The sequence below is a fragment of the Bubalus bubalis genome, chromosome 11, assembly GCF_019923935.1.
Source record: "Bubalus bubalis isolate 160015118507 breed Murrah chromosome 11, NDDB_SH_1, whole genome shotgun sequence".
NCBI classification, from domain to species: domain Eukaryota; kingdom Metazoa; phylum Chordata; class Mammalia; order Artiodactyla; family Bovidae; genus Bubalus; species Bubalus bubalis.
In genome coordinates, this window is record NC_059167.1 from 26,722,718 (window position 1) to 26,735,238 (window position 12,521).

At 39.0% G+C, this 12,521-nt stretch overlaps 2 protein-coding genes across 6 annotated transcripts in view; one reads left to right on the forward strand and one right to left on the reverse strand.

The window, feature by feature from the left end:
- The window catches only part of ZBTB25 (zinc finger and BTB domain containing 25), a 32,468-nt gene extending 26,465 nt beyond the window's left edge, over positions 1–6,003 (forward strand). For 2 of the 5 annotated variants that reach the window (XM_025295387.2, XM_025295386.2), the window contains one exon: positions 5,636–6,003. In XM_025295387.2, coding sequence (XP_025151172.1) covers positions 5,636–5,689 — 54 coding nt within the window. In that variant the 3' untranslated portion in view covers positions 5,690–6,003. Of the gene's footprint in view, positions 1–1,019; positions 4,117–5,635 lie in introns of those variants that run through there. The other 3 variants (XM_025295388.3, XM_044924861.2, XM_044924860.1) reach the window with 2 other exon arrangements.
- A 424-nt stretch (positions 6,004–6,427) lies between these two features.
- AKAP5 (A-kinase anchoring protein 5) lies at positions 6,428–7,711 on the reverse strand. Its single transcript, XM_006072171.3, has one exon. The coding sequence runs from the start codon at positions 7,709–7,711 to the stop codon at positions 6,428–6,430; it is 1,284 nt and encodes a 427-aa protein (XP_006072233.3).
- Between the last annotated feature and the right edge of the window lie 4,810 nt (positions 7,712–12,521).

Consider the following 12,521-nt stretch of genomic DNA (forward strand, 5'->3'; position numbering starts at 1 on the left):
ATACTCTGTTTTTATACTACAAATGGCTGTTCCACATGGAACCTCTGCATTGTAATTTATATATGAAGATATTTGATTGACTTGAGCATACACGCCTGTAGCTGCATTAGTCATGACTGTGACTGATCACAGATGTGGTCCAGAGGCCCGCTTGTCACTGTACTGACCAGACCGTCCTGTGACCTGCAGATACAGTATGGATTTGGGATTCAAAGGTTTGAGTACAAGTATACAAATGACTGCACCAGCTTTTGTCACTCCTAGACAGAAGAAATGGCCATCCACTCCAGTATTCTTGCCAGGAAAATTCTATGGATAGAAGAACCTGGTGGGCAATAGTCCGTGGAGTTGCCAAGAATGGGACATGACTGAGCAGGCACAAACATCTCTCAGGAGTACAAAATTGGAAGACCTGTTTTTTTGGCCACAGTTATAGCTGAGAAAAGTATAGGAAAAGTTTAATCCCTGCCCCAGAATTGCACTGTCATAAAGATCAAGACAGAGCTTCCCAGGTGGTGATAGTGGTAAAGAACCTGCCTACCAATGCAGGAGACGTAAGAGACGTGGGTTCAGTCCCTGGGTTGGGAAGATCCCCTGGAGAAGGACTTGGCAACCCACTCCAGTATGCTTGCCTGGAGAATCCCGATGGACAGAGGAGCCTGGCAGGCCACAGTCCATAGGGTTGCAAAGAGTTGGACATGACTGAAGTGACTTAGCATGCATGCAGAGATCAAGATAAGGCCAAAAGTCCTATTTGAGTCTAGCCATGAAACAAATTGTGAAGAAAGTGCATCTGGTCTTGTAAAATGCAGAAACTGCTAGACACTGCTACCATTGCTGTTACGATAAGTTAGAGACAGTTTTAAGTTTAGGAGTTTTCCACCCTAGGAGGCATCCTCCCCTCACCTAGGTTTTTCTTAACTGTGGTATCTGTGCCCAGCTTTGCTGAGGATTTTCTGTGAATGTATAGTGTGCTCATGTACAGATACATATTTACTCACTCTTTTTCCTAAATTCAGAAACTTAGCCTCCAATGATCTCAAACTTCAGGGAAAAAAAGGTATGTACTTCACAAAGTGATTGGGGGCTCCAGACTTAGCATAAAGGGCAGAATTGCCTGTGAGGACAAGTGTTGCAAAAGGTTATGTACTATTCTCTTAAATTAGAAAGATGTGACTTAATAAAAAATTTTAATTCCACAAAGCGTGAAATATTAAATACCGTATGTACAGTGTACATTAACAAGACATTTTACTTCAGAACAAAGTTTAGTTTTAGGACTTTTAAGATGTTATCAACTTTAAATTGATCCCAAGGTTTGGAAAGCACATTTTTTCCTAGAGCCTAATTATTGTCATTGGTCTGTGCTTCAGAAAAACAGGGTTGTCAGTGTTTAGGGAAGAAAACTGGTGTCTTAGTAAACAGAACCTTTGAAACATCCAGCTTTAGCAGGCACCATCTGAATAAGCATTTTTTTTGCATCAAGGTTGCTTAGTTATTTGGTAACCATATAGATTATTAACAATGTGTCAGTTAATACAGAAAATACAAGAACAGCAAGAGATGAAAACAAGTGCACTTCTGTCAGGTTCATAGATGGCATCACAATCAGAATTGCCCTTTAGGTGGAATTATTTCAGTGAAACTCAATTCAAGTTCAAGGTGTTTTCCTTCTCTTTCCTGGAGGTGGGCTCTTAGGCATGTCATCATAATATCTGGCCAACACTCAGCAGAGCAAAACTTTTGGTGGTGCTAACTCAGTTTCAATCTGTGATCTTTATGGTTTTAGGAAATTAATGTACTATACCATGTTTCTCTTAAAAGACCTGGGTAAATAAACATGAACCAATATCACATTTATTTTATATTAATATTCAGTACATATTATTAATTCAGATTAAAACTTTTTTACAGAGTATTATTTCTTTAATATTTGCATCTGATCCACAGTAATATAGTACTAATTTTAATGAGAAATACAAATTAGAACTTTTGCTTTCATAATAGCTCATCCAATTAACATTTTTACAGACAAAGAACTACTATAAATATGTAACATTATGCAGGCTTTTTTCCTGCACCTGTTCACAAATCAGAAGGAATATACTTTAAAACTACTTAGAAACCAAATGCTATCAAGCTGCCCCTGTACTTATATGACCATCTCCCCACACCTGACAACATGAATTCCTCTCTTTGGTCTCGCCCGCAGTGCATCACAGTGCTCGTCCCTGTGGCTCTTTCCTTAACCCTGGTCCCTGTTTCAGTTGCTGCTGTTTCCCAGGTTGGGCTTTTCAAGGGCAGAGAGTCTGTCCCCTTTATCAGTGTTTGGGATGTGTCATACCCAAAACATTGAATACATTGAATTCAACCTAAATTTAAGTAGTTGCTTTCTGTTAAATTTTTTGTTAACTAAGGATTACAAAAAAATCTTTTCAAAAATGTACCATAAAATGTACTATATACTGAAAATTTGAATTCTGTATAATAAGAAACTGTAAGTTACACAATAAAACATCACAGGAATTTGAACCTACAGAACTCTAAACCTTAAATAAAGATCTTTAAAAATGCAGAAAGGGCAGACAGAGAAGTCTACCCCTAATGTATTGAGTATCAGGTGAAATTAAAAAGCAGACTTCACACATCTGAATAAAGTTGACATTAAGAGGATCTCTTCAAACAATAGGATTCTGAAACCTAACCATTACGTTAAAAATTCCGCTGTAAACTGTCCCCCCCTCAAATTAAGTCTTAAACTATAAAAAAATAAGGCAACTTGAAGTTAGAAACTTACGGATGAAGTTAACTCTGGATTTTTTGCAGAAGCCAGATTGGACTGGTGCCCTCTCACAATGTGTATTTCTAAAAGCCTTTAGCAGGAAGGTGAGTCATACATACTGGTGAAATAACGTATTCTCTCAGAAATACATCAATCGAGTGTCTAAGACTTCACTAAATAGTAGACCAATTAAGATCACAAACTTCGTGCTGTCAAATAGATTATCTTCAAAGAAAATTATGCAGACAGTTTTTCTGAAGAACTCTATTTGTGCCACATGCTTATTGTTCTTTGAGGTGGAGGTGGCAGGGAACCTAATTTCTACTTGAATGTTCTTTTGTTTCCTGCTGCCTTTACTTAAATGTTACCAGGGACTATTTTTATACCCTATAAAGTACTTTGAGAAAATGCTAAGTGGCTAGTGCTACACAAAATAGAGGAGGATTTTCTTATTCTTGTTGTAAAGCAAACTGAATAACAGGACTCTCAGAAGGGGGAATATAATGTGCTGAAAAATCATCTGATAAACAAACTAGCCTTGTAAAATTCTGAGTTCAAGAGAAACTGAATCCCAGCTAATTGATGAATGTTCATTAAAAGCAGCATTTATACCACAGCAAACTTAAAGGAAAATTAATGTGTTATTAAATTGCATTTTAAGTGATATTTTAATACTATCAAGTGGATATGAATTGAATAAGAACCTATTTACATTCACTTCATGTCTTACATATAAGGTCAAATTGCTTAAAATAAAAAATATTTTATGAGAGACTCCTAAGTCATCTGATTCTTGATTATTTCTATAAGAGCAAAACAATTTAGATCATCTTAGAATTCACAGTAAGTAGAATTTGGCCATGTAGCAGAATAATCAGATTGAGACCAGTGCATTTCTGGATTCCTTTTTCAAACTGGAATCCTACTTAATTCACCAGATATTCTCAATAGAAAAGATTGAGGAGAAACCATTTAAGAATGAATGCAAATAAAGTACACATTTCATCACAAAAACACTCAATTATAATACATTCTAACCAAATATGTATCACACCACAAAGGGAAGAAAAACAGCAGAAATCTAGGACTACTTAGTCTTAGAAAATAATCATTACACATATTTATCTCACATGTTTTTAAAACTCCCAAATAAATATACCTAAACATTTGAAAATATTTTCAATAACTGGTAAGTGCTATACTTTTTGCTCATTCATGAGAAATTACTAAAAACTTACAATCAAGTATATTGGCTTGAGCCATCCTTGCAGTAAATGAAGGCAGGATTCTTCAAAACTCTGTAAAACGCACCAACTTTAGTCAGTTTTTTTTTTTTAAATTGCTCACTTTTAAATATGTAGTTGCTGGTAGCTGTCCAAGTCCATTAGCACCACATATAGTGAATTAAAAAGTATTTTTAGGGAGGATGACTTAGCAGTCTTTTGCTTAAGAGTTATATAATTAAAAGAAATTGATTTCTTGGGTCATGTTTTGAAAGATCCACTTTTCATCTTGTAAATTGAAGGACTGGTAGTTTCCTTCCCTGCGCTCCCTCCCTGCAAGGTTATAAGCATGAAGGGAGGAAAATCTGGGGAAATACTTTTACACTTCAACAAAGAATCTTGCTAATAATATCCATTATCTGGTTTAGTTCCAAAGTCACATTCTTTTGCCAGAGGTCTCAATAGGTACTTAAAGGAAGAAACTAGATTCTAAGGGACAAATTAGCACATACTTTCTGTATGCAATCCATAAATAATGCAGGAAGTCACCAGATCATTTTAAATCATCTAACATACATTCTTTTCTTTAAGAACATACGAATACCTTTAACAAGTACCTTACAACTCAAGTGAAAGTTCTTAGCTATTTCATCTACTTTCAGAGTGACACTGTCACTCAGTAGGGGACTGTACAATGTGAACCCTGACCTGTGAGGTAGGGAAGTGTATTGCAGTCTTATGGCTATTTCACACAAGGAAAGGCTGAAACAATTACTTTTTCAAAAAATATGGCAATCACTGAGATTGATGATTTAAATAACTAAATAAAACACTAGCCCTTCTTGCTATATTAAGTTCATTTTTTTTGTGTAAGGGATTAGCTGGACTAAGTACTGATGAAAAAGTAAATTTTCAATATTCATGTAAAATGTTTACTGGTGTCTCTCAACACATAGGCACAATGAAAGAATACTAGCATTTAAAATATAATGTACTTTAGTAATAACTTTCTACTTTATATTCAGCTATGTATTTGGCTCATTCTTGAGCAAGCATGAGTAATATTTTCATTAAATTATTGTGATTTCCTAATAAATCACAATCCAACCAGTCCATCTTAGAGGAAATCAGTCCTGAATATTCATTGGAAGGACTGATGTTGAAGCCGAAACTCCAATACTTTGGCCACCTGATGCGAAGAGTTGACTCATTTGAAAAGACCCTGATGCTGGGAAGATTGAGGGCAGGAGGAGAAGGGGACGACAGAGGATGAGATGGTTAGATGGCATCACCAACTCAATGGACATGAGTTTGAGTAAGTTCCGGGGTTGGTGATGGATAGGGAGGCCTGGCATGCTGAGTCCATGGGGTCACAAAGAGTCGGACACGACTGAGCAACTGAACTGAATTGATTGTGATTTCCTAGGACTTTTACTGCCAGGTTGGCTTTGAATCCACTCTCCCCTTTTCGAGGAGAGATTGATGTATATAGTCTTCAGAGATTTAATCTTGCAAGATGAATCCTGTGTCACCTGTGATCACTTGTTACTTGGGAAGTTTGTCTTCTCCTGGATGGAAAATAACATTCCACTTTTTGTTTTTGTTGTTGCTTTTTTTTTTTTTTTTTTAGGTTTTCAGCAGGTGGTCTTGCATAAGTGGATTTACACAGGTCTTTCTGGGGTAGAAGAAAGATGGAGAGGGAAAACGCACTCCCTGTATCCACACCTTTGCACTTGGTAATTACTTGCCTGTTTCAAGTAGTTTGTGAATGGCTTTTGTAAGGAACTTGAGCAAGACTAGAAAACCACTCATGTTTAATCAAACTATATACATATATATTTTGGTTTGCAGTATTGTTTTGAGGTAAGGCTACTGCCTAGGAGTGTAAGTCCTAGGCAGTAGTCTTACTACTATAAATCACACATTCACAAAAACAGTTCACCATATTCATCATTTCAAATAACATAAAAGTGCACTGTAAAAAAAAGTTGTTGAAAACAGAATGCAAACAACAGAAAACAAAATAGATATTAACCTATACACAGTGTTGAACTATCAAAAGGAAACCAGGCTTTGTGACATCAGAGGACATGAAAGAGCTTATGGCATACTGCAAGTACTCATTAAATGTATCTTCTCCCAAGCACTCTAATCTCCAGAAACCATTTTAGCAACTCCCCTGATGTCACTTTTCATTGCAATTTGTACTGACTTCCTCCAATCCAGAAATGGCTGCATTTCAGTGGTAGGGAGGGTTTTATAACTTGATTCATTCTTTAGCACTTGACTTCTAGGTTGGAATTGTGTTGGGTTAAATTCCAGATGCTAAATCTCTCATTTGTTGCTGAAAAAAGAAATGCCACGAATATGTAAAATAATTAACTATTAAGCTTTTGTTTTCCCTCCCATGATCTAAAAATTGTCACTGTAGACAATTGTTTATTGTATTATCATCAGAGGCCATTTCATTAACAAGCTGTTCTATAGACAACTGGATAGCATTCTTGACAAGAGAAGAAGCTGTTTCTATTAAGAGTGTTTCATATTGTTCCGAAGTTCTACCCTCAAAACCACTGTCATTAGCAAAAACCCCTACTTGCTCATTTTCAATTGAAATTAAGAATGGCTTAGGGACATTTTTAGATTTCTTAACATCAAATTCACTGATTTCAGTGTCTGTGATAATAATAGCAATTGGCTCCATTCTTTTGCTTTCTTCTGGTTTGGGTTTTTCTGCAGTGATCTCATTTTCTTGAAAATCCAATTCCTGGCTCAATTCAGTATCTTTTGGCTTACTCTCCTCAACAACAATCTCTATACTTTCATGCTCCTTCCAATCTGGTCCACTTTCTAGGACACCATTTCTGGCTTCTTCCAGAATTTGTTGATCTGGGACTGCAGGTGAGGGAGGAACTTCAGAACCCACTGGGAGCTCCTGTTCTGTGTCCGAAGCTTCCAATGGGCTCACGTGCTGAGGTTGAATGCTTTGTTTTTCCTCAAGCATTTCAGTATTTTCAAGGATTAGAGTTCCTGTTTGAATAGCAGAATGACCCATATCTAACTCAAGTTCTACTGAAATCACTTTCTCTCCAGGAGAAGTTATGCTGCTGTTCACATTTGATTCACAGACCTCATTGTCCCCTTTCTGTGAGACATCTTCCCTTACATCCTGGGGCGACTTGCTCTTTGTTGCCTGGTCATCTGATTGGGTCTGAGTTTTTGTAACCAGATTTTCAGCCTCTTGGACTTTGACACTGCGGTCTGAGTCTTCTATGATTTTGGAGTGATTACTTCTTTTCTCTCCTTTTGAGAATTTTATGCAGGGAATCTTGAGTCTGGATTTTACCTTTTTCTTAGAAGGATTAGCATCCTCAGCATTGATTTCAGATTGCAGTTTAGCCTTAAAGGGCTTTTGCTGCTTTGAAGACTCTGACCTTTTCCTGCGTGTTACAAGGCGTTTGATTGAGTCCCAGGCCCTGCCAGGGCGCTGTGGCTGATCAGAAGCTCGCGCTTCTGGAGGACACTTCTTTGCTGCATCAGCAGCTTTAGAGCTGGCTTCAGGCTTCATTGCTTTGGCTGCTTTTTTTCTTCTCTTGAAGCAAAGCATCGATGCTTTTTCCTCCTGCCTCTCATCCTGAGGTCTAACTTCTGCTGATCTCGTCTCATCCTTGCTTTCTACTTGTATTTCAGAAACTGTGATCTCCATTTTCACATTACACTTTTCTTCCTCTAGAAAACTATATCGTCTCTTCCTTAGCAGTCTATTATGACAAAAAAGTGGGCAAAAATATCACACTGAGTAAAATTTCTTCCAGATGTAATCATTCCTTTTGTCTTACTCCATATAGTCATTTTAGGTGGTTTCTTCAGTTATACAAATGCCTACATTCTCTATTGTAATTTCGCTAATTTCTTCATGAAAGCCCTTTTACTGGATAGATTTTTGTTTTATTTAAGGAGCAACCTGATAAGAGAAAAGAGGGATATTTTATTTCATTATCAGTCTATTGTTTTCTATAGAGACTATTTCAATTGAATGCATATGATTCTACCTGGCATATTTCCCATATACTAATTTACTGAAATGACTGGAGAATAAAAGTTGGGGTTTATTTTTGCCCTATACAAAAGACTTCAGTGTGAATTTATTTTACTCTTTTTTTTTTTTTGTTAAAACTTCATTTTGGATTACTCTGCAGATCTGTTATTATTTTATCAATTCTGGAGTTGTGCTGTTTCTATGAATTGTTTATGTAATTCTCTGAATTGCAAATTAAGAAACAAAAATCACCATTACCACCAAAAACAATAAAAAACAATGAAGAGCAGGGTGATAAGCAAGCTAATGTAATTTTTTACCACATGCAATAAAGAGTTCTGAAGTTGCAAAGATCTTAGAGATTATTTGAGATTATTCAAGTCGAGCCAGGTGAAAAAACTGAACTCCAGCGTGGGCAGCTGGCCTGTTGAAGGTCTCAGTTAGATGAAGTCAGAGCCAGAGTTAGAACTGAAGACTTTGACTCTCTAATGTTCTTTCCAGTATACCATAAGGTTTCTGTTCTAAAAATGTATGTTCCATGAAGGAGGTGCTACTTTTCATACATGCTCATGGGAAATTTAACATTACTGTCATTCTCTACTTGTAAATTTGTTTGTATAATTTTAACATTTTTTTCTAAGTATCTGCTGTTCAAACATTTTCTATAATGAGCACATAGTTGAAGGTCAGAGTGAATGATGATAAAACAGTTGACATTTATTGAGCAATTCCTATGTATTAGGAAGTGCTAAGCACTTTTATATACATCTCTAATCCTCCCACATTACAGAGGAGGTGGTGCTATCACCATCTACAGATGAAGAAATCTAGGCCTAGATAGGTTAAGTAACTTGCTCTCGATTATACAGCTAGTTGATAACAGAGCTCAGATTCAACCCAAGATTGCCTGTTTTCAAAGCTTGTCCTCTGAAACTGGGCTTTAAGAGTTTCATCAGAAAAATGAATTGTTTGGAGATGCTAATCTGCACTAGACTCACTAGTCAAAAAATTTTAAAACTGCTTAATGGTCATGTAACCATAATGTAACCCATTGACTCATAACTGAACCAAGACTCAGAATGAGTTCTTGCTATTTTAAAATCAAGCTTTTGAAATTCTTTGTATTTTATTATCTTGGCTCTGGAACTAATCTGAAAGCCAAAAATAAGTTGATAAGATATGCAATTGGCAAACTAATTAGTAACATAAAGGTATATTTTAAAATCAATCCACAGAGTGGTATGAGGGTACCAATGAACAGAGATGTGAGGTGGTCACCTAACAAAAATCCTATGAATTTTAGATGGATGTCCTAAAATAAGCAAAAGGACTCTTTCTTTGTACTGTTTTTTGTTTGTTTTTTAATGTAAATCCTTCACTGTTGAAGGTTTATTTGGGTAGCCCTTGATTCCATGAACCATAGAAGGAACTGGAACTCTGAAAATCAGTTCATCATCTATGTAAATATCCCCTTAGGTTGAGTCTTATATACTCCATTCCTCTGACAGAAAGACAAAGTCATCCTACAACAATGACGAAACTAAAATATGAACATTTTTACAATGTCCCTCCTCATATGCTTCCAAACACAAGAACCACGGCTGATTATAGCTCTTTAAATCCCCTCCCTTCTTGTGAATTCTCAGCGCCTGAGAGTTTTTATTAACCAGAGGATGTAGAGCCAATAGAAATATCGAAATTAGACCATGTTTAGAAATGTATCATTTGAAATTATCCTAGATTGCCCAAAGACAACTGCTTGAGAAGCTCACTTGAATGTATATCAGATGAAGAAATACAACAAATATCCAAATAAAACCTAACTGAAATGGGGAAGGTTCAGGGCAGCGACACTAAAACTTTGCATAACACTAAGCTGCGACTGATTCGTCCTTAACCTGCGCAGATGGTTTTATCGCCTCGGCAATCTTAAAGTCCCTGTTATAACTTCCTGATAGAACCGCAAGTTTACTGCCACAGAAAATACCCCTCCCCATATTCCCGTGAGCAGAGAAGCACGGAGGCAAAAAGCAGCCACTCTCTGGGGAAAGTAGTGAGTCTCTCCCATCTCCCGGCGCTGACGGCGAAGCTTCCTCCTGGAGGAAGGCGTCTCTCCTTTGGCTAGATTGTGCGTTTGGCAGGAGCCAGAGCGCAGGAGAAAGTACTCAAAAAGGAAAATGCTGGGGCGTGGAACAGGTAACCCAGCTTCAAGTTCTCTGCACAATGATAATGGCCAGGAACCCCACACCATATTTCCCCCCCAAAAGGGCAAGGAATGAAAAAAAGCTATCAGCAACACCTGCTCCTAGGAGGAGATGTAACACGAAGAGGTGGGTGGACAGAGCCAATGAGGGTCGCTCTGGCTGGAGATGTCTGCGGACAAATGACCTTCCTGATTCTCACCCTGGCCACCTTGGGTGGTCCAGCGGGCACCTCCCGCCTACTCTGCCGCACAGGCGAACAGCGGACCGGACACCTGCCCGCACCCTCTTCCCCTCAACCTCCTCGCCTTTCTCACTTACCGCGGGGTCCCTGGCCGACGCAGGGCTGGACGCCGGGGCACGCGGAAGCCACGGTCGCACCGGGAGCGAGCAGCCCTCTGCAGAGGGACCGCAGCCCCGCGGCGCCCCCTCCCCAGAGCGCGGGGACCGACAGGCGGCGGCACCAATGCGCGCGGAGGGGGCGGGCGCGGGGCGGGGCCGGGCTGGGGGCGGCGGGGCGGTGAGGGTAGCAGATCCAGAGGTCTCTCCATCTAGCAGTTCGCCCGGCCGCCGAGACGCTGACCGTCGCGCTTCCAGCCTGGCGGCAATCCCCGCCGCGCGACCTCATTGGGGCCAACGAGAGCGAGCCGGCAGATGGGGAAGGGACCAGGGTCAAAAGCCTCCTCTATTTTTTTCTCAGAGCAAAGTAGTTAAATCCAATTTTGAATAACGCGCATCCCATTATAAATCCCCCCACTGAATATTTAAGTCACAGCATACAGCACATTTTAAAAGTAGGATTCAAAACTTTGCAGTGAACCTTGTTGGGAGAGAAAATGACATTATGTGAATTGAGAGAGAAAGAGAGAAAAACGAAACAAAAACCTCGTTACACCCAAACCCACTCCTGGGAAAGTTTTGGATAATCAAGGTTCACGGCCAAAAGGTTTCAGAACCTCAAGACATAGTAGGCTCTTCTCTCCCTAAGTGTCTAGATGTGATGTGAAGTCGCTTAGTCGTGTCTGACTCTTTGCGACCCCATGGACACCAGGCTCCTCCGTCCATGGGATTTTCTAGGCAAGAGTATTGGAGTGAGTTGCCTTTTCCTTCTCCAGGGAACTTCCTGACCCAGGGATCAAACCCAGATCTCCCGCATTGTAGACAGACGCTTTACCATCTGAGCCACCAGAGAAGTCAGTGCTTAGAAGGCGGGTAGAAATGATTCAATCTGTGTGCCGAAGGAGTTCAGAACGCAGGAATCCAGCTCCACCCATCCTTTATACCTTGTATAGATTTCCAAGATTAAGTGGCTTACAAGTTACCCATGTTTCCCTTCAGTATGTTCCTAGGTGTCTGCTTAACCTTGTCCCTCTCAGTTAAGTGGGGGGTGGAGAACTGGAGCCCTGTTTCTCACAACTCCAGTCCTGATCAGAGCAACGGTACTGGCATTATCTACTCTCCTGCCTGACTGGAGGGTAGATTCAGTTTAGCTACTGTGTATTTTGAAACATTTTGAGTCTTTATTTACAGATTCTTAAACTTTAGTGAAAAGCACCATAAGCATTTATTTGAATACATAATCCATTGTGTGCTTTATGTTAACACCAATGAAAGGTGCTGCAGTGAGTGACTTGCTTTGGGTTTAATATGACATCCAAGGGCACTCCTGGGAGCTCCAGAGGTGAGGTCCTCCAGGATGCTCGGCTCCTCTCTCCTCCTCTGGCCCCTCCCATGCACACCCCCAGATGAAGAACTCATTAAGATGGAGGGAAGAATTTCTGAAAAGTAGTTGTACTTATCTCTCTTCTTTTATAGGATCATGATACTTTATAGGTAAACCTCAGTTACCCATTTGGGGATGTTTTTCCAGGAATATATTTTACTTTTGTTAAGATTCTATAGCTTTATCTGAGACTTATTAAGCAAAGAACTATTAGCACACAAAGGTAAAGCTGAATCTAATCTGTCAAGATCTTAGAGACAAAAGCTGTAAAACAGGAAAATCCATAAGCATTATAAGCACCAATTTATAGTAGTTATAATTAAGAGTTCAACTTATCTTTGTTTATTCAGCAAATATATGTGAAGATGTCTCAGATGGGTTACTGACCCTGCTGTTAGTTTTGAACTTTAAACAAATCAAAAGAAATCCATGTCATTCATAACTAACTGAGATGCTATTATTGAGATACAAATTTTCCTAGATCTAGCAGATTTGGGAGTTTGCAGCAATTTCAAGCAAAAATAAGATGAGCTTATCTAGATGAAGACAGGGT